This window comes from Alternaria novae-zelandiae, assembly GCF_023758075.1.
Source record: "Alternaria novae-zelandiae strain BMP 2774 chromosome Unknown scaffold_8, whole genome shotgun sequence".
NCBI classification, from domain to species: Eukaryota; Fungi; Ascomycota; class Dothideomycetes; order Pleosporales; family Pleosporaceae; genus Alternaria; species Alternaria novae-zelandiae.
In genome coordinates, this window is record NW_026056968.1 from 1,444,575 (window position 1) to 1,463,135 (window position 18,561).

Consider the following 18,561-nt stretch of genomic DNA (forward strand, 5'->3'; position numbering starts at 1 on the left):
AAATAATACCTAAAGTAGAAAGAATAGTAGATATATTTATATTCTAATAAGATAGTATTTAGGCTTAATATAAGAATAGTAGAAGATAATAGAATCTTAATAAACGCTAGTTTATAGTAGTAAACTCTCTTAATTATTTAAGAAGTTTTAACCTCTCTAGTAACTTTATATATATATAATATAAGTAAGGTATATATCTATTAAGTTCTAGTTATATAATAAAGGTAATAGACTACTTTTTAGTTAAATAATAAACTCTATATTTACTACTTGCGTAGGTAGTTAAATAAAACCTTAGAATATATAGGTACCTCTAGAGCTAGATACGTTTATAGAAACTTTAGTAAGATCTTCTTTACCTAGATAATTATAATTACTCTATATATCTAGGTATAAATTTAATATCTAGCTTAAACTAAAACTTAGCTCTATTCTAAGTTAAGGTATATTTTCTTCTCTATAAACTTATAAACGTAAATAGGCCTAAGCTCTTTAGATTTTAGTAATAATAAGTACACTAAGTAAAAAGAGTCTAGCTACTATAGATAAGTACTAAATATAGAAGTACTTATAAAACTATAGTACTTACTATATAAAGAAAGTTATTTCTCTTAGATTTAGGTAGAGACTAAGATTAATATAGACGCTATAGAAGATATCTATATTAAGTGTTAACTACTTTAGGTAGATACCTATTATATTTTATAAATAGTAAGAGATAGATTTAATAATAGTAAAAAGAAATTACTTATCTATTAAATAAGTAGGCTAGTAGTAGATATAGCTCTATTATAGTACTTAATATTTATATAGTTATTTACACTATACACTATCTAAAGTTCTATTTATCTATCTAACTCTACTAATACGTTAATCTAAGCTATTCTAATTATACTATATACTAAAGTACTATTTTAAAAAGAAGTCTAAACTAAGACTAGATCTTAGTCTAATTTATAGGCGTACCTTATTCTTCTACTAATAGCTATAAATAGAACTACGTTCTACTTTATGTTATACGTTAGTAACTTAAGCAGCCTTTAGGCTAACCTAGCTAGAGACTTTATTACGTAAATAGAAGTAGGCGCGTTCTATTATATATAAGTAGATTTACTTTATAACTCTTCTATTTTACTAAAATAAACTATATACTAACGCTAACTTTACTCTTAGTTATATAATACTACGTCTTTCTACAAACTTAATCTACTTAGTTCTTTTTCTACTAAGATTCTTCTCTCTTACCTTAGACTTAATAGTATCTACTATTTAACTAAACTAGCTTCTTACCTACTATAATTTTCTTCTCTCTATTAAGATAATCTCTAATAGATAGCTTATTTACTATAGCTCTAGCTCTAAGAACTATTACTATCTCTTTATATAATATCTACTTTATAACTTAGCTACTTTTATAAAAATATAACTATAAGAAGATAGAGTATACTTACTAGAGGGTAGTAATCTAGAGCTTTAGTAATATAGTAGCTTTACTACCTCTTCTAGTATCTCTAAAATAAATAGCGTTTATCTAAAGTATTCTTAAGAATCTTAATAATGCGTAGTAGAATAGTTCTACTAAGCTTAGTAAACTACTTCTTTTTATAGACTATAGCGTTCTTATAAGCTTTATATATTTTACTACTAAAAAGTTATAGAAAGAAGTTATTATTAAAAATATAGCTATATAGCTAGAGAATAATAAGCTATACTATAATATAGCCTAGAATATAATTCTAAGTATTATAATTCTCTACGTCTTTCTTAATTATATAGTAATTAAGTAATATACTACTAGTAAGATAATATTCTTATATATCTATATCTAGTACTAACTAATATATATTAGTTAGCTTTATATAGTCTATACCTCTAGATAAAAATAGCTCTACTAGAGAAGAGTATATTATTATTACTAGTAGCTACAATATTAACCTAGATCTAATATACTAGAATAATAGCACTCTTTATAAGAAACTAAGTTAATACTTTCTAAGTAGAAGTATAATTAAAAAAAAGTATATTTTATATAACCTCTTTATATAGAAGTATATAAGGCTAATATATATAGAGTTAAAGTATACTAGATAATATTTATAAATATAGTAGCAAAGCGCGTAGCTTTTAGATTACTAGAAAGTAATATAGATAGTTGTATTCTATTAAGTATTACTAAACTATTCTTCTAGTCTAGAATAAGTAAATAAGAGGTAGAGAAGTATTTTAAAATCTATACGTCTAAGAAAGTCTTAGAGATCTAGCTCTTTAATTATCTAGAGAAGTTACTATTACTATTATAACTTTAGAGCGCTTTATATAATAAACCTTTATATAATAAATAGCTTATAAGAGTATATAAAGTAGCCTTATCTACTAATTCTAGAGAAGCTACTTAGGCTATACTTATACGTATTTCTATAGTAGAGAGTTCTAAAGTTAGAGTTTATTATAATAGTACTCTATAAGCTCTTACTTTTCTTTTAAAATTATTAACTTTATATAAAGATAGTCTAAAGAAAAACTTAGTTAATATAATTCTTATAAAAATTAGTTTTAAAGCTAGTAAAAAGGTAATTATAGAGCGTTTTAATAAGCGCGCTATAGCTATCTACGTAGTAAAAGATATTAATAATATACTAAAAGCTAGAAGTTACTAAGACTTTTATATTAATACTTAAGATCTTAGACTTATAAAAGAAGATAGAAAAAATATAAAAAAAATAGTTTATATAGAGCTTATCTTTAAGTATTTTTATAGTACTTTACGTAAACTAAAAAGAAAATTAACTCTAGAGTCTAACTTACTCTTACGTCTAAAGTAATTAAAGCTACTTCTACTAGTAGAAGCTACTATAAACTAGATAAAGATTAATAATAAGAACTCTAGATATATAGTTAGAATAAATAGATAGACTAACTATAACGTAGGCTTAGAAGATAACTTCTATACACTAGATAAAGATATAGCTATAGTTATACGTTCTATAAGTTCTAGAGATACTATAAATACTAATAATTACTTTAGATCTATAATAGTAGAGTAGAAAAGTAGTAATATAGGCTTTATAAGTATAAAGAACTCTACACTTACGTTAAATCTAGAGTTATAGAAGAATAAAGTAGTGTAGATTTATATTATAGCTAAAATATTAGCTAAATAGATTAAAAAAGATAAAAGCCTTTTTCTATAGTTAGTAAAGAAGAGAAAAATAAGTCTATTAGTTTTAGAAAGTTAGAGTAAGAGAGTTTTAAACTTAGTAAAGGTAAAATAGCTACTAGAGTAGAATATAGCAAATCTACTATAGCTACTAAAGTAGTTAATTCTTTTGTTTAAGAGATAATTACTTTAGAGGTAAAGATAGTCTAGAATATTTAACTATATAAGGTTTTGTTTCTATTATACGCTATATAGACTTAATATTAAGATACTAGTATATTAGTTTTAAGCCTTTACATTAGCTATTACTATATTTTTATTCTCTATACGCTAAATCTTTTCTTTAATAAGTGTATCTATAGATATTAGATAATAGTAGTATTAGAAAAAGAATATATATACTATAGAAACTAATAATACTTTTTAGAAGTATATTCTTACTCTTAGTTCTAATATAACCTCTCTTAAGATTATATAGAATACTAGAAAGTATCTTATCTTAGATAGCGTAGGTAGTAATAATAAATATATTAAAGTTATACTCTACCTTATTTAATGTATAGTTATACTTACCTAGATATAATTTATTAGTTCTTATTATTATAGTAGGTAGGCAAATCTACTAGTAATATATTCTCTCTCTACTATAAGTTTGTATACTTTATTAGCTTTATAAAGTAAGTTTTTTAGTAGAAGTTATAGAATCTCTATATATATAGGCTAGTATTTAACTACTAGAGCTATAGCTTTACTATAAGCTAGTGCTTTTAGAAAAGAAGATAGTAAGAGTAGCTTTTTCTTATAGTTATATATTCTAGTGTAGTCTTTCTATTTACCTTAGCTCTATAGCTATTTCTATAACTATTAGATCTAGCTAATATCTTTAGATATAGAAAATTTATTATTAATTATACTAATATATAAGTATTAAGCTTTTAACTAGATATATAATATAAGCGTATACCTAAAAGTTAAGTAAGAAAATAATAGACTTACCTTTCTCTACTTATCTTTATTACTTAACTATAATGTTAAAAGCTTAATAATCTTTAGTTACTTATAGGCACTAGTAACGCGTAAACCTCTAATCTCTTTATTAATATTCTCTATTTATACTATAATAGCAAATACACTATATATTATAAGTAGTAGAGTATAATAGTTCTTCTAGTAAAAAGACTTCTTATTTTATATAGTATAAGGTAGAGTATATAATAAAAAGTATAGAGCTATTACTAAATTAGAATAGATAAGTATAGATAATAATATATTATATATAACCTTAGTCTATATAGTATAAAGTAGAGCGTAAGGCCTACTTCTACCTAGAGATATACTATAGTAAATATTCTTTTACTCTCTTTTATATTTCTAGTATACCTCTTTACTAACTATTTAGATAGTATCTTAATTTTCTAGTTTAAGTAGTTTAGAAGATAAAGCTAAGATAGAAGATACTAGTTTAGACTATAGAACGTTTGCTATAATAGCTAGGTACTTAGTAGAGTTATTCTACCTAGATATACTAAGAAAAGTATACGTAGTTAAGCTAAAAGCAAAGCTTTCTATATTTATAGTTTTAGATATATTCTCTAAAACTAGTATATAACTACTTTAGAAGTCTAATAAAAAATAAGGTAAAGAAAAAAGTGTAGCTAATAGAGCGCTTCTTCTAGTTAATAGTAAACTACTTTAGGCTTAGCTCTCTAATAAGTATTATAATACTTAGCTATATTTATTTAATAATAACCTTACTATAATATAATAATCTATAGTTTACGCTCTTATATTTAATATTAAAATAAGTATAGCTACTATTAGTTACTAGGTTTACGTCTCTTTTCTAATCTTAGTAAGCTACTAGAACTCTTAACGTGTAAATATTATACCTTAGAGCCTTAATTATATAAAAAGAATTAATAACGCCTATATTATAGAAAGAGTATTTAAGATTTCTATATATAACGTTTTAGATATAATAAAATTACTTATACGCGCCTTAGAAACGTTCTAAAACAAACTAGAATAGTACTATAATTTCTCTAATAAAGTTAAGTTCTATTAGTATATAGTTTCTGTTACTTACCTAGACTTATTATTACTTTTTTTAATTCTAGCTAGTAGCTAAATTTCTAAGTTAGCTATCTATTAGTTAGTAAGTTATTTTTAGTAGTATATATTCTACCTTTATATTAAAGAGAATCTCTTTAAACTCTTAGTTAGAGACTTTATCTTATATAATACTTTAATAAACTAGTACTATATTATTAAGTATAAAGTATAGAAAAGTTACTTAGTAGATACTATAAAGTAAAGACTTATAGCTTATATAGTAAATTAGCACTTCGCAATAATATATTAATAGTTATAGGTTACTATAATAGCCTAAACAACTATATATACTAATAAGAAAAGTAGTTAGAGAGGTAACTAATCTAGAGATAATTATTCTAATAAGTTTAAGCTATAACTTAATAGTAATAAGAATAATATAACTATAGAAGGTACTTAGCTAGTTAAATTTATTTAGTAGTAGAATAAGAAAATAAGAACTACTCTCTACTAGAAATAGAGAGCTTCTAGAAATAATTCTAGTCTTTATAACTATAAAGTCTCTAATTCTAATACTACTAGTTAGAAAATTAATATAAATATAAATATAGATATAGATATAGCTATAAATAGAGATAGAGATAGTAGTTTAGAATTTAGTACCTCTACACGCAAGATTTATACTAGGCTAAACACTTAATACTATATTCTTTAGAACTTAGTATAGCTTTCTAATTAAATTACTATTAATAATAGAGTCTAGAGATTAGTAGTTAACCTTAGAAGACTATAGAATAAAGATAAGATATATATATATAAAATATATTATATCTCTCTAGACCTATTTACTAATATAGGTATAACTATAATAGAGAACTATAAATATATATCTATATTATCTCTTCTTATTAAATAGAAGACTACTTTAAAAATACTCTAATATAAACTTAATATAAATATTAAATAAAGATATATAGTATCTTATAGCTATATTAACTCTATTTTTATAGTAGGTCTACACTTTTCTACTAATAAAGATATTAGTATATTTAGTATCTATTACTAGCTAGTGCTAAATAGTTACTATAAAATCTATAATTTCTATAAGAATAATAGTATAGTAAGTAATCTAAGGTAGTATTTAAGTGTTAAGAGAAGGCTTCTTTAGCTTACTAATACCTCTTTTAGCTAACTAAACTTTCTTAGTACTAAACTTCTTAAAAATTTCTAACCTAAGAGTTTTTTCTATATTAAGAATAGAGACTTCTAGTAATACTTTAAAGACGCTTTTTCTAAGCCTAGCGTTACTACCTTATCTAAATTCTAGTAGGTAGAATAAAATTATAGAAACCTATATAGAAGAATACTAATAGCTATAGCTTAGTATAATATCTAATAGTATTTATTTACTATATTTACTAATCTTTACAAGTATTATAAAGAATATCTAGAACTTTAAGTCTATTTTAATAGATAGTAGTATAATAATATTCTTTAGGTAATAAAGTAAGCTTATAGTTAAATCTTCTAAAGATAGTAGTATCTATAGTAAAGAGCTTTAAGTTCTTCTCTAAGATACTTAACTATATTACAACTACTATAGCTTAGTAGAGTAATACTAATTACTTATTTTTAGTATAGATTATATAGATCTTACTACCTAATTTATAGCTTATATAAGTTATTATAAATTCTATATAGTATACTACTTTTAGAACTTTCTTTACGTTAGAACTTTACTTAAGATAATTACTAAAGAGTATAGAAAGTATTAATACTATTTATTAGTAAACTAATAATTCTATAGTAGAAGCTAGTCTAAAAAGAGTAAGGTCTATTACTAGTATATAAAAAGACGTATTTTAAAAAGGTTAAAATCTTACGTTTAGAGGTGTAGGCGTTAGGTAGACTAAGGCTTAAGTTCTTAGCGCTACTACCTCTAACGCAGTAGTTAAAGCTTTTAAAATTTAGAGTAGTAAAGTAACTATTCTATAAACACTAACGTCTATCTATAGTAGAGAGAATTATAATATAATTATATATTCTTAATAGCTTATAACTAACTAAGCTATAGATTATAAAGTAATAAAATGCTAAAATCTTAGCTTATAAAATTGTACTTCTGCTATATATATACTCTCTATCTCTATCTCTATCTCTATTCTTATTCTTATTCTTATTCTATAGCTTATAGTAAAATTAGAGATCTAAAGACTTATTAAAGACGTAAATAGTAGCTTAAATTTAATACTAAAAGCTATACTAATTAAATAAGCTCTTAACTATATTCTTAATACTTTTTTTATAAGTTCTTCTAGCGTTAGTAAGTCTAAAGCTAATCTTATTACTAGTTATATTACCTTACTACCTTACTAAAGCTTAATTAAGCCTCTTATTATTACTATATTAATTATTTTTCTCTTAAACGCGTTACTCTATAAGTTCTCTTAAAGTTATTATTCTAGAAGCTATTATAGAGGCTATTATAAACTACTATATTTATACTATACTAAAGGCTGTTATAAGCGCTCTAAAAAGCTACTTTACTAGTATAGAGCTATACACTAGGCCTATTAATATTTCTATTACCTCTATTTCTATTACTTCTATCTCTATTATCTCTACTATGTATATAGTTAGCGTAAGACCTTCTATTATTCTCTTTTCTATTCTTACTTTTAAAGAGCTTATTAGTAAGATATATAAGCTCTTTAGTAGTTATAGTTTTTTACCTAGAAGAGAGATAAAATAGAAAGACTATTCTATTAACTATCTTACTAAGAAAATACTTTTAATTAATTACGCTATTACTATCTATAACTAAGCATATAAAGTAAAAGGTAAAGTAATACTATCTCTTTTTCTAGCTCTATAGAAAGCTATACTCTAGTAAAGAAATACCTTAGCTAGAATACTTTGCAAAGATAATAAGAGCTAGTATAGTAAGAATATAGTGTTTATAGATTACTTTATATAGTAAGATACTATTTATTAGATAGTAGCTATAATAAACTACTATAACTTCTATTAAGATCTAGGCTATAAAATAGTTATTGCGTTATAGTTATTAGCTAGTTAGCTTCTATAAAATAGATACTATAAGGCCTAGTATAGTATTTTTATTACTACTATATTATATAGTTCTTAACTACTATATAAACTAGAGAGTATATAAATATATATAGTTATAGTCTATATAAGTATTAGTGCTAATAGTAATATATACTAAATGTCTTAAAATCTTAAAATCTTCTAGCTATTCTAAGATAGTAGCTAGACGTCTTTTAATATTTTTTTACTAAATAGAGTCTGTAAAATTAGGTATAAGATACTAGTATTAATACTATATTCTATATAACTAATATATTAATAAGAGCTAAGAGTATAATACTCTTAGTAAAGAATATAGAACCTATTAAAAAGAAGGTGTATAGTATACTTAATAAAAGTGTATTTATTTTAATTACCTATATTAATATAATTAGTAAGATATATATATACAGGCTTATTATAATAATAAGTATAGTAATAGTTATTTAATAATCTTATAATACAGGTGTAAGAAATGTAACTTACTTTGTGTTAATTTACTTACTATGTACCTCTATCTTGAGAGATCTCCGCTACGCCTCGACGGCACTGGCTTTTGTTGCGAGACAGAGGACGCAGATCATGTTGTTGACATGTCGTGTTTGAGTAATAGATTGCGCGAATCGCGAATGCAAAGCTAGAGAAGGGCTTTCAACAGTAACGCAGCTACTATAGTCGCCCGAAGGCATGGGATCCATGGGAGGGCAGGAGAAATTGTTGGGAAGCGGCAGTATGACTCTTACCCTACAGCCTACGTGCTCGTTTTCTGGCCTGGCGTGACGTCGACATGTGAATGCACGTCTTCGTTCGGCATCCCTTGGTTCCGATAAGGGTAAATGTCAAGTCTGGCACATGTTTGGCGCCGCAGATAGTTGTGGGTCAGGGATCACGGCGATACAGCTGCCCGTGGCGCGCGTGCGATAGGATGGGCGAGTGCGGTGCGGGCGTAGGGAGCTGCCGCATCGAGCAGCGTGGTGGTGTATAGGCAACCAAGTGCGAAGGTGCTGCGCTGAGCGCTGAGCGGCTGAACAAGGAGCGGGCGCAACGACGTCTTTCGATTCGCCATACAGGGTTTCGGTGGTGGGCCTAGGAACTGTGTGGCCCTGCGGACCGTTTTCCAGAGGGGCTAACTCAATTTTTTTTGTTGCGCTGGGTACTCTCAGCGACCACGACGACGCCTGAGTCTGACAGCATTGCAGTGCAGCCAGCCAGCCCTGACCACCTTACCCCAACCCGGCTTCTGCCCTAGCCCTATCTATCGCATCCGCCCTCCCATACAGACCTGACCCGTCCGTCTTATATCTCGACGCCGCCCCCTCCCCTCGTCCCATCATGTCCGCTCCCCACGACACGCCCGCCCACAGCACCCACCCCATCAACACCACCACGTCCGCCGACCCCCCACTCAAGGGCGACGCAACCGCCGCGCACCCTCCCCCGCAGAAGCCCGACCCAACCCTCGAGTCCAACAGCCATGGCCCCTCCCAAGGCGGACAGTCCACCCCCCGTCCCTCCGCCGCCGCCGAACTCGCCCGTCTTAAAAGCACGCTGAAGGCCTCGCTCCGCCAGTTCAAAGACTTCCCCGAACCCGGCATCCTCTTCGAAGACATCCTGCCCATCTTCGCCGACCCCGCGCTGCACGAGGGATTGCTGCGCGGTCTCGAGCTGTCGATTGAGAAGCAGTTCGGCGCGACAGGTGCCAAGCCAGATGTCGTCGTCGGACTCGATGCGCGCGGCTTCCTGTTCGGGCCCAGCCTTGCGCTGAGGCTGGGCGCGAGTTTTGTGCCCGTCAGGAAGAGGGGCAAGCTGCCGGGTCCGTGTGAGACGGCGGAATACAAGAAGGAGTATGGCAGTGATTTCTTCCAGATGCAGGAGGGCGCTGTCAAGAGCGGGCAGAATGTGCTTATTGTGGATGATATTATTGCGACTGGTATGTGATATCGTTCGCATCAGAGACGAGACGAGATGCTAACACGACACAGGTGGCTCCGCAGCCGCAGCTGGTTCTCTGGTGAAGAAGCTAGGCGGAACTATCATGGGATACCTTTTCATTCTCGAACTCGATTTCCTCAAGGGCCGCGACCAGCTCGACGCGCCTGTACACACATTGCTTTCGGGCCAGGAGGAGAAGATGGAGCAGTAGGGGTGTAATACTGAGACGGCTGGTAATCTTCACTCTTGGAATCTCGACTCGATACCGTAAACAATACACAATATAGATGGGGGCATAGGATTGCATTTGGGCGGCGTTGGTGGTTTGTATAGTCACGACATGACGCGAGGGAAGCGCGAGGATATCACGATAAATACGTCAAAAGTTTCTTTACTGGTGTACGCACTATCGAACGAGCATTCCCACACTATGTCATTGACACTGAACTAAGCCCTGCGCCCTGCGCAACACGACAGCGGCGCCATACCCTCTTTCCCCGTCGCAAAAGTCGCCGTCCCCAAAATTTCCGCCCTCATTACCCCTCCATCAACAAAAACATCCCTGCAAGCTGCTGACACGCAGCGCCCGCCCAAGAGGGAAAGTGGGGTAGCTTCCGATGCCGCTCCCAAGCCCCATCTTATGTCACGGGTATAGGGCGGACGCGCTCAATTAGGTGTCCACCTAGCCCGATGATAGCCTCGATTTACCTGACGTAGATAAACGGTCCCATGCTGCTGATACGCACGGCGGTACCAAGAGCTCTGCGTGCTTTACGACCTCTCACTGCTACAACCACGAATCTTACGCGACCTGCTATCACAACTTCACCCTACAAAGCAATTGACATCAAAGGAATACGAAAGATGTCCGATATCAAGAAGATTCACACCGCTAACGCGTGTCCTCGTACGTTCCAATTGATAGCGGAGAGCGGAAGGAGAGATAGCTAACAGATATACAGCTGCCGGACCCTACGTACGTCCCTCCTCCATCGGTCCCATCGCATCCGAACATCCACGTTAACGTCACCGTCTAGACACAAGCCATCGTCGCAGGCCCCAATGTCTTCGTCTCGGGCCAGATCCCCGCCGATACCAAGGGCAACTTGATCGAGGGCAGCATCGCGGACAAGACCAAGATGTGCTGCGAGAACATCAAGGGCATTCTCACTGAGGCGGGTGTTGCTCTGGACAGGATCGTCAAGGTGCGTTTAGTCCATTCGGATACAACCCCGGAATCTATGCTGGAAACATAGTGGAACAAGGCTGACGACAAGTCTAGGTCAATGTCTTCCTCGACGACATGGCCAACTTCGCCGAGATGAACGGCATGTACGAGCAGTACTTCTCCCACAAGCCTGCGCGCAGCTGTGTTGCCGTCAAGCAGCTGCCCAAGGGTGTGCCGGTCGAGATTGAGTGCATTGCGTATACTGGTATGAGCTCGAAGCTTTAAGGCGTGGAGCTGATGTTGATGATGCATAGGTTGAACGACGATCCGCTGAAGCAAGGCTGCTTTGGAATACTGTGGACAAGTTAAGAAGACTATAAAGACAAATGTTCAATAAGAAGCACATAATTGCTAAGGTTATCTTAATCGCCGAGATGTCGTCCCTTTGCCATGCTCGAAATTACATGCCAGATGGCCTTCTCTTGTTGAGCCGACACGAAGTTGGAAGGCTTGGGAAGGCTGATTGCTAGCGCCGCCACAAGACGCCATGCTAATGTATTACGCTCAGCCTCACTGCACTGCCCCGCTTTGGCGTCGTTGTCACCACAACATGTATCCCTTCCTCGCCCAAAGGCAACAATCATTAAACATTCGATCTAAATTCCTCCGGCTTATTTCCCAGGATCCTATATTAACGGTAACATGCGCCTTTTGCGAGCCTCTGGCGACGACTTCGTACTCGTTGAGTTTGTTCGCTATATACCAACATACGCAATATTATCACATACCTGGGGCGCCGACGAGGATGAAGTCACATTCAAAGACATATACAAGGGCAAGGCTAAGGCCAAAAACAAGCCCGGCTACGCCAAGCTCCAATTCTGCGCCGCGCAGGCCGCTAAAGACAAGCTGGAATTCTTCTGGGTTGATACATGCTGCATCGACAAGAGCAGTAGCGCGGAATTGGCTGAAGCCATTAATTCGATGTTTAAGTGGTATCGAGATTCGACAGCATGCTACGTATACCTCTCCGATGTACCCAGCACAGGCACCCCGTATTTGCAGAGCAACAAGCAGCCATCTTTCAAGGGTAATCGATGGTTCACACGTGGATGGACGCTTCAGGAGCTTTTAGCACCAAGGACTGTTGTCTTCTTCAGTGTGGACGGCACAAGAATTGGAGACAGGTCTTCCCTTGCAAAACAAATTGCAGGTGAGACGAGCATCCCTGTAGCCGCATTGGAGAACGGTCCAGACTTTATGCTCAAGTATCCTGTTGAAGAGCGCATGGACTGGGCAAGATATCGTCACACGAAACGCGAGGAAGATGCCGCCTACTGCCTTCTTGGCATTTTCGAAGTTCAGATGCCGCTCATATATGGCGAAGGCAAAGAGAAAGCTTTTGGTCGCCTGCAAAAGGAGATCGAAGATGTGTATGGCAGGCGTGACTGGGTTGACAACCTCTTGCATCGGTACGAGCTCCCATTGTTGCAGGTAAGCATATGTACCCAAATTTATTATCCGGCGTGAGATCTAACCTTACTCCTAGATCCCTTGGGCTTCTATAGGCCACGATGTTGCTGGAGCTGTGAAGATTTTTATCATTCTCTGTACAATCGTCATCCTTGCCTTCGCGATCGTGTACGACCTTCCACTGACGATGTGGTTTCTGGGATGGGCTGTGGGTGCGACACCATTCTATCTCTATCGCTGCACCCGGTGGAACAGGCCAGAACAAATCCTTATTTTCTCTCTCATAGCAGTCGTCTGCTACGTGTTTGGAAAGCTTATCTGTCTACAGAGAGAACTGCAGAGACTGAACGACGTCGTACTTGATAACGCAATGATGCAAGGCATAGACCAGCAAAGCATACATGTGCGAGAGATCATGCGGCACATCCGGAAAGAAGTAACATAGATAGGTACAAGCTGCGCTTTGCTCGCGCATTGGGAATGAATTATGCTCACCTGGGCAACAAGTCTGCAGCATGTACAAGGTCGCTCACATACGGAAATTACCACTTACAGATATCGGTAGCCGATTCAAGGACATTAGAAGACCGCACACATTGCCATCAGAAAACCAGTTTCTACCACATTCCTGCTGCCGAGGTGATCAATTCGTTCTGCATCAGCACTTCTGGGCGACAAGCCTCACGTTATCAACCGTCTGTCCAAGATTGACTAGAACCCGTTTACAATTGGTCTCAAGACCGAGCGGGAAGGCGTGCAAAGTGCCCAAGTCTCTTGGGGTCGGGGAGAACGTCTGGGATAAATTTCCGGGTAAAGCTACGTGACGAACATTGCCGCTTCGGGAAACATGACACAACGAGCACTATGGGATAACACAGAACTCTCATAAGATGCTGTTGTGCCTCGAGAACATTTGGGAGGCTTTCATACTCACATCCAGCGAGGTGTCATTGCAGTCATGCGCTGCCTAACCCTAGCGATTATTGTCCTGCAACTCGCACTCCAGCATGCATCAGCGACAGTAGGCGTCCTTGACATCGACGACCTGCTACGATCAGATCTCCAACAGCACCTATCCACTCCAAGCGAAGATCATCCGTATGCGCCATGGTCTCACAAACCGTACTGCATGACTAGCAGCTATCTCCCCACCCTCGGCCAAAAGTATTGCGTCTACATCTCCAACACGACGGGCCCACACGGCCTCTCCCTGATCTTTCCCCCAAGATCCGCCCATCTAGCGTTGGAATATCTCGACGACAACCCGCTCGATAATTTCCTCACACAAAAGGATGCTGAGCGCCTCTACTTCGGTGGTCAGCCATGGAAAATCGTCGACATACCCGGAAAAGCGAAAGGCGTAGTGGCCACTCGAAAGATCAAGATGTACGAGACCTTCATGGTTGATCAGGCCGCTGTTGTTGTGGATATGGGGGCGGAGAAAGCGTTGAGTGAGGCTGAGAATAAGAAGCTGATGAAGAGGGCTGTGGATCAACTGCTCGTGCCGGCGATGATTAGGGATATGAGTTCTGCGCATTCAGGGAAAAGCCATGAGGGTGAAAATGATGGAGATGGCGAAGAGGAAGGAAGCTTAGAAGAAGCCATCATGAAGACGAATGCGTATGGTAGTACGGTTGCGGAGGTCAGCTCAAGGGCGTTGTATCCGCTGATCTCGGTAGGTTGCGACACAGTCTAAACGGCAACATGAGTATCACTGACAGTAGCAGCGCATCAATCATGCATGCAACCCAAACTCCTTCGTTCTCTTCTCCCGCGCAGGTGTCTCAATGGCCATCAAGGCCTATCGCGACATTGAAGCCGGCGAAGAGATCACCGTCTCTTGTAATCTCCACCATCTTCCTTCCTGTTCTTGTGCTAACGCCACCTAGACCTCCTCTTGGGTATCCCATTTCAAAAACGCCAGTCTCTGATAAAGCGCTGGGGGTTCAAATGCACATGCAGCCTGTGTAGCCTCCCCACTGACGAACGCCAAGCCTCAGATCTCCGCCGCACAATGATCGCGCAAGCCGAGGAGAAGATCATGGAGCTGGCAAAGGCCTACAAACTCGATGAAGCCATAGTCCTCGCAGAGGAGTCCGTCGAACTGATCAAAGAAGAAGGAGTCTGGTCGATGTTGACCGATGAGTATGCCATGTTGGCTATGCTATGGTTGGAGAAGGGCGATAAGGAGAAGGCAGAAGCGTATGGCGAGAAGACGCATAGGTTGTTGTCCGATTTGGGGTTTTTAGGTATTGGAGAAGATAGGGAGGCGTGGAAATTAGAGACCCTCTTAAAGAATATTGGAGGTTTGGGAGGAATAGGTCAGCTTTGGAAGAAGGGCCCTTTGAGAGGGTGAATCGGACGGATAATGGAATAGAATGATCGTTTGGAATGTAGGTTTTGGGTAGGGTGACGAGAGAAAGTTTTCTCCGTGTCTAGACCTGAGAAATCTAAACACTTCCGTGCTTCCTTCTGTAGTGACCTGTCGTGCCGATCGGTCCTGCTCCGCCCTTCTCGACCCAACTATCCACGCCACCTAGTCTTCCTTGCGTAGGTGGCGCTGGATTCTCACCGCGCTCAACCATTGGATGGTGGAGACCTACCTTCTGCGACAAAGCGATATGTATCTCATCTGGCGACTTGTTCGCCCACGCTCTGGTGCTCAGATACGAAAGGGGGTACAACGGCATGTTTTCTTCACGACTCATGAAGTCGTTGACCAGAGGTGCAACGCGTGACATGATGATGTCAAGGTCTTGGCGGATTTGCTGGCAGAACGCATCGAGTGGTAGGTCATTGACGTCGTGTCCGAAAGGGTCTTCGATCTCACGACCGATAAAAGCGATGCCCAGGATGATGTACGCTGCAACCACACATGCAGGAATGGTGATCCATCCTAAGCTGTTGTAGCATTGGAAGGGCAGCAACAGAATGTACAGCCATGTAACCTGGGATATGGCGATGGAGTACGCAAGTGGAAGCGGTGTATTCAGGATTCTCTCCGTGCCACATGACACCTCGTCCATTATTGTCAGCGAGTCCAAAGTCTGGGTTTGATAGATGCTGTAGTCTCTCAACGTGCCGTTGTCGTATAGGACTTTCATGTACGCAGAGAGGTGAGATAAAATCTCAAGGGGTAGGTCACCGAGAGGTACGCGCGATTGCTTGACATGTTTGCGTGGGTTGGGTGTCGCCATGGGCATGCCGAGTAGCTGACAAGTCCGCCTGAAAGCGCTCGGAGGGTCGGGCGCGGGCATATCTGCTGCTTGCGCGAAGGTATCCAAATGGCCGACTAGGTGCTTCAGATCCTCATAATGCGTTCCTGGCTCAAACCGTAATTTGTGTTTCACTGCGACAGCGAAAGCCACAATCAGGTTCAGGCAGCCGACCTTGCCGAGTAGATCTTGCTTCCCCAACCCTGCATCAGCAGCATGCCTCTCTTCAGCGTGTATCCATATCAGACGAGCCAAGATGTGCGATGCGAGTCGGAGGCGCCCCCAAAGTTGTCGACCTTGGAAGTAGCGGTCCATCGAGGTAGAACTGCGGACGCTGAGGGCCAGACTGACGACAAAGCCTAGTACGGTGATGAAGACTTGGTCGGTTCCAACTGCGTCATGTTAGAATAGGGCTTTATGGTACAGGAGAAAGAGGATATGGCTTACGGTCATATACAAGCTTCGAGATGCAAGTGACAGCGGTGGCCCACCCACCTACCAGCAAAACGGGTATGACAAGCTTTGGAGTGATGCTGCCGTGAAGTCGCAGCATCATCGGGAACTTCGAGTGATGACTGAGGTCGCGCGGCCCCATCTACCCTCCTTAGCAAGTTGCGCGTCCATATACTGCTTGATCCTCTGCAGGTAACATACGAAGTATCCATCGCCAGACGATCTCGGCATGGCTCTTCACTCGTATGGATAGGAGAGATAGAAATCGCGGCGATGTGTGATTAGACGAGTGTCGAGGAAGCTTAGGTGAGATAGGATAGGATCTGTGTGGGAGTGTAGCGACATGGCTGTGCGATCGTTTCGACGACGTTGTGGCAGTCATCTGTAGGAGTAGCAGGTACAATGTGTAACGCAAAGCTACTTGCCCTTTCCCTCTGTTACATGAAGGTCGCGCCTACCTGCAGATGAAGTAAGTTCGGTGGCATCGGCGTCTTCTTCGAAATCTGCAAGAAACATTCGTCGCTCGCACAGAAGCAGACGCGTCATGTCATAGGTGGTGATGCGGCCGGTAATGTATGTATGAGTCTGTCCTGATTGCGGGCCTTCATCTTCTCAGTGTCGATTGGCAGACGTCGTACAATAGCGGAATCATACCCGCGACTGCTGCTAGCATGGCATACGCGCAGCGAGAGAGCGGGGAAGTTGTGAGAGGCGTCGCTGGTGTGATGAGGCGTCACGCGTTCCGCTTGAGGCCCCACTTAATGACGTCACGCGCTCCGAAGCTCGCGTCAAACTTCACGCGGACGAACCTCAACTACCCAGATGCTACTCAGTACGCGCACCACATCTTCACGATACTCTTACTTCCAACGGAATCGCAGCAAGTGGATTCACAACTGCGATTGATGCTCATAATCCGTAACGAGCCGGCGCGGCACAGTCTCGTTATGTACAGCCAGACAAATCGGCCGTCAGCCTCAAAAGTTGTATTGCGTCACTGATATTAGGCATAGGACCTAGCCAAAGCGCCCAAGTCTGCAAGGAAAAAGGATCGATTTTTCAAAACTATCAAGCCCTCTTTACCACCCGCTCCAAGGGAGAACGCTGTGCACCAAACCTGGTTGCGACGAGCGGAAAACTGAACTCACAAAGGGACAACCACACATACCATGAGAGAAGCAAAGCAAATATTACCGCAGTGAGCATACCATACGCCTTCCCTCACCTGAGGAAATGCGAAATCACGAACCGAATCAACACCGCGCCTCAAAGGTCACTGCGTCTAGGTCCTCCGGGTGCGGCTTTTCTGCGGCTCTTCTACATCGGACGCGTCCTCGGAACTGTAGCGAGTACGCTTGCGACTAGTTGCCGGCGTAGGCGCCACTACGATGGTCAGTGTAGTTCATGGTGCCTGATGATAGACCTACAAATCTGCTTTTTCTTCCCGGGCTTCTTGACGAGCCGATCTTCGCGCTTTCGGCCAGCAGTAAGGTCTTTCTGACGCTCGTCGTTCTGTTGGCGGTTGCTCGAGCTGATCTGGAGAAGAGTATCCGGGCATAACACGTACTCCTCGACACATCCTCCACGCAACAGCTTGTCGACACGGCTCTTGTAGGACTTCAACACTACGACAAGTTTCGAGATACGCTCCTCGAACGTGAGCTTCCGTGATTTCTCGCAGCGATCGATCATGACAGGATCCAGGATCGAAACGAACCCTGCGCCTTCTCGATAGATGCGTTCAGTTGTTTCCTTGTTCATGTTAGCGCCGGTAATTGCGTATGCTATAGCGAGACTGACCAAGATATCCCAGCAGAGACGCTCTTTCACCCAAGGTTTGTACACTGTATTGGTAGCGATCTTCTGTGTGCGTTTTGTCTCCCCAGCGTTTCCAACCCCGTCTTTGCTCGACTCTCCTGCACTCTCTGCGAGCCAGCGCTTCTTGAGCATGGGGCTCGACATCTTGTCCTGGATGTCGCTGGTGTCTTGGATAGCTGCGAAGAGCTTACGAACAACTGCTA

General features: G+C 38.8%; 5 protein-coding genes across 5 annotated transcripts; 4 read left to right on the forward strand and 1 right to left on the reverse strand.

The window, feature by feature from the left end:
• Window positions 1-9,631: 9,631 nt before the first annotated feature.
• Window positions 9,632-10,442, forward strand: APT1 (adenine phosphoribosyltransferase; the record flags this gene model as incomplete). Its single annotated transcript, XM_049398534.1, has 2 exons — window positions 9,632-10,229; window positions 10,282-10,442. 2 exons carry the CDS (start codon window positions 9,632-9,634, stop codon window positions 10,440-10,442), a joined length of 759 nt encoding a protein of 252 aa, XP_049256095.1.
• Window positions 10,443-11,095: 653 nt separating this feature from the next.
• On the forward strand, window positions 11,096-11,684 carry J4E88_004892 (uncharacterized protein; the record flags this gene model as incomplete). The annotated part of the gene is made up of 4 exons (XM_049398535.1): window positions 11,096-11,138; window positions 11,194-11,207; window positions 11,269-11,436; window positions 11,514-11,684. 4 exons carry the CDS (start codon window positions 11,096-11,098, stop codon window positions 11,682-11,684), a joined length of 396 nt encoding a protein of 131 aa, XP_049256096.1.
• A 728-nt stretch (window positions 11,685-12,412) lies between these two features.
• On the forward strand, window positions 12,413-12,991 carry J4E88_004893 (uncharacterized protein; the record flags this gene model as incomplete). Its single annotated transcript, XM_049398536.1, has 3 exons — window positions 12,413-12,419; window positions 12,448-12,893; window positions 12,968-12,991. 3 exons carry the CDS (start codon window positions 12,413-12,415, stop codon window positions 12,989-12,991), a joined length of 477 nt encoding a protein of 158 aa, XP_049256097.1.
• An 839-nt stretch (window positions 12,992-13,830) lies between these two features.
• On the forward strand, window positions 13,831-15,228 carry J4E88_004894 (uncharacterized protein; the record flags this gene model as incomplete). Its single annotated transcript, XM_049398537.1, has 3 exons — window positions 13,831-14,547; window positions 14,600-14,714; window positions 14,873-15,228. 3 exons carry the CDS (start codon window positions 13,831-13,833, stop codon window positions 15,226-15,228), a joined length of 1,188 nt encoding a protein of 395 aa, XP_049256098.1.
• A 94-nt stretch (window positions 15,229-15,322) lies between these two features.
• Window positions 15,323-16,540, reverse strand: J4E88_004895 (uncharacterized protein; the record flags this gene model as incomplete). The annotated part of the gene is made up of 3 exons (XM_049398538.1): window positions 15,323-16,412; window positions 16,454-16,479; window positions 16,535-16,540. 3 exons carry the CDS (start codon window positions 16,538-16,540, stop codon window positions 15,323-15,325), a joined length of 1,122 nt encoding a protein of 373 aa, XP_049256099.1.
• Between the last annotated feature and the right edge of the window lie 2,021 nt (window positions 16,541-18,561).